Source organism: Pyxicephalus adspersus, chromosome 9 (assembly GCF_032062135.1).
Source record: "Pyxicephalus adspersus chromosome 9, UCB_Pads_2.0, whole genome shotgun sequence".
Taxonomy (NCBI): domain Eukaryota; kingdom Metazoa; phylum Chordata; class Amphibia; order Anura; family Pyxicephalidae; genus Pyxicephalus; species Pyxicephalus adspersus.
The window spans coordinates 7,406,005-7,408,790 of NC_092866.1; the positions used below are offsets into that span (position 1 = coordinate 7,406,005).

The following is a 2,786-nucleotide window of genomic DNA, read 5'->3' on the forward strand; positions in this document are numbered from 1 at the left end:
GGTACAACAATCAGCATGAATAATATCTATGATTGGAGGTTATAAACACGTATGGCAAATAATGTGATTGACTGGCTAGATGTTGCATGTCTGGGGCCAAAGCGATATTGTTTAGACCACAAGATGGTATTGTGGCCTATCCTGAACCTGTTATGTTCTGTATTAATATCCAAGGAAGATAATAACATGTACTATTTGTGCCAAAAACCTTGCCTTTTCTAATTTTACTATTTTATTTAATAAGGGTTGGCACTTAGTTCTAAAGAACTAATACTAAACTGCAACCACCACTAACACTTCAAATACTAAAGGGTCTCTTTATTTACTTATATACAGGTCTCAGTTTATGGAGTTGAAGGCGCCATCTGGTGGCTATACATAAGTATACACAATGGTGATATTTTAGATTTAGTATTATGAAATAAAGACGCTTTGTAATTTTTTAATATCTCCTACTATCGTTACTTTTGAGTCACGCCAACACTACGCCTTAATCACGCCCATTCTACGCCCAAGTTACGCCTATTTTACACCTTCCTTATGCCGTTCAAGGTACTGTTCTTTACGTATAAATTACTCCTACTCTACGCCTACGTCACACCTACTTTACGTCTACGTTACGCCTACCTTTTTTTGTTTATTTTCATCCCTTCAGCTAATGCCCCGCCTTCCCCTTGTATGCTTCACACTGATTGGCTGATCCCAATATTCTTTAGCGCAGCATATGTTTCGCCATGAATCTCTTTGATTGGTTCAAAGCATTTTACATCTCGATCGCACGGCTTTCTGGGAGTTGTAGTTCATATTTCGCCTTTTGAGTCTATCCGAAGCAGCCGCGAACTACAACCCCCAGTTCCCCCTGTAGATGGCCTCGGCAGTTTCCAGTGTCTGTTCCTCTAATGGGGGGGAGTGGACCACTTCTGGTGGACAGGGGGTTCCTGGCCTAGCTTGGTTGCCTGGGCAACCAGACGGCGCCGCCGACATCAGCTCCCCATTCTTCGGGTGGGATTTAGGCGAGGCTGCAGAGACTGAAGCTGGGTAATATTGGGGTGTTTCATCTCGGGGGCGGAATAGAGGAGGCTCTGTGTGGTCACTGCTCGCCTGGTGTCTCCCATAATGGACAAATGACCCTTATTACCAGGGCCTTTCCACAGAAACTGTACAAATATTTACTGGGTGACAGGGGGATATTACAGGGCCCTCAGGGGATACAGCTGCCCTAGAGTTACCCATGGGGCCCCTTATTTCTGGGGTCATGGCAGCCTGGGGCCCCCTCAAAATAGGGTCATTCCCTAGCTGGATGATGGGTGTTAGCTCTCTGGGGGCCACCAATGCCCATTGTTACCCATGCGGCCTCTATTTCTACAGAGAGGGTACCCTCTCATTCTTGGCAATATTTATTATTATATGGGCCGTCTTAGGCTCCTCAGGGCCAGGGTTAATAGTAAGGGCCCTCGTGGGGCCACGGGTGTCCTGTAGTTATGCATGGTGATCTCTTATTTCCAGGAAGCTCAAACAAAAATATGGAGAAGGGTTACAGGTGCACCGTGACCATACCATATATATACTGATCACATGACTAGTATATTGACACATATGACCTGGTCATGTGATAGGCATATTTTAAAAAACATGACCATGAGAAGCTGGTCATGTGACTGTTATATTTATAAATAGTACCATGGGAAGCTGGTCATGTGACTGTTATATTTATAAATAGTACCATGAAAAGCTGGTCATGTGACCTATATTTATAAATAGTACCATGAAAAGCTGGTCATGTGACTGTTATATTTAAACATTTGACTTTGACAACCTGGTCATCTGACTGATATTCAAAAAACATGATATGATATATTGGAACGTTTGACCTTGAAAATCTGGTCATGTGACTGCTATGTTTAAAAAACATGATCACGAAAAGCTGGTCATGTGACTGTTATATTTATAAATAGTACCATGAAAAGCTGGTCATGTGACTGTCATATTTATAAATATTACCATGAAAAGCTGGTCATGTGACTGTTATATTTTTTAAATAGTACCATGAAAAGGTGGTCATGTGACTGGTATATTTATAAATAGTACCATGAAAAGGTGGTCATGTGGCTGTTATATTTATAAATAGTACCATGAAAAGGTGGTCATGTGACTGTTATATTTATAAAAAGTACCATGAAAAGCTGGTCATGTGACTGATATATTTGAACATTTGACCATGACAACCTGGTCATCTGACTGATATTTAAAAACATGACAATGAAAATCTGGTGATTTGATTGGTATATTTAAAAGGAAGTGAGAGAAAACCTAAAGAGAGGGCAAGATTCTGAAGGATATACACTAATTTCCTGTTCTGGTGACAACTGGAGATTATTATTATTAATATTATTAATAAACAGGATTTATACAGCCCCAACATATTATGCAGCGCTGTACATTAAAAAGGGGTTGCAAATGACAGGCAGTAACACAGGAGTAGGAGAGAACCCTGCCCTGAAGAGCTTACAATCTAGGAGGTGGGGGAAGTAACACACAATGGGAGGGGAGATATATATTGGAAGAAAGTAGTGAGGACTTAGGAGACAGAAGAAGATGGGTAGGTGAGGTTGAAGCGTTGGGTTTTAAGTGCTCTTTTAAATGAGCAGAAAGTAGGAGCAACCCGAATAGGACGAGGAAGACCATTCCAGAGAGTTGGGGCAGCTCTAGAGAAGTCTTGTATCGGTGCGTGTGATGAGGTTATGAGTGAGGAAGTCATTAGTAGGTCATTGGAGGAGCGGAGAGAG

At 41.6% G+C, this 2,786-nt stretch overlaps 1 protein-coding gene across 2 annotated transcripts in view; it reads left to right on the forward strand.

Moving 5' to 3' along the window:
* The first annotated feature begins 864 nt into the window (after window positions 1–864).
* The window catches only part of DPY19L3 (dpy-19 like C-mannosyltransferase 3), a 38,012-nt gene continuing 36,090 nt past the window's right edge, over window positions 865–2,786 (forward strand). Inside the window, exon 1 of one of the 2 annotated variants that reach the window (XM_072422448.1) lies at window positions 865–1,038. In XM_072422448.1, coding sequence (XP_072278549.1) covers window positions 866–1,038 — 173 coding nt within the window. In that variant the 5' untranslated portion in view covers window position 865. The remainder of the gene's footprint in view (window positions 1,039–2,786) is intronic. The other variant, XM_072422449.1, reaches the window with a different exon arrangement.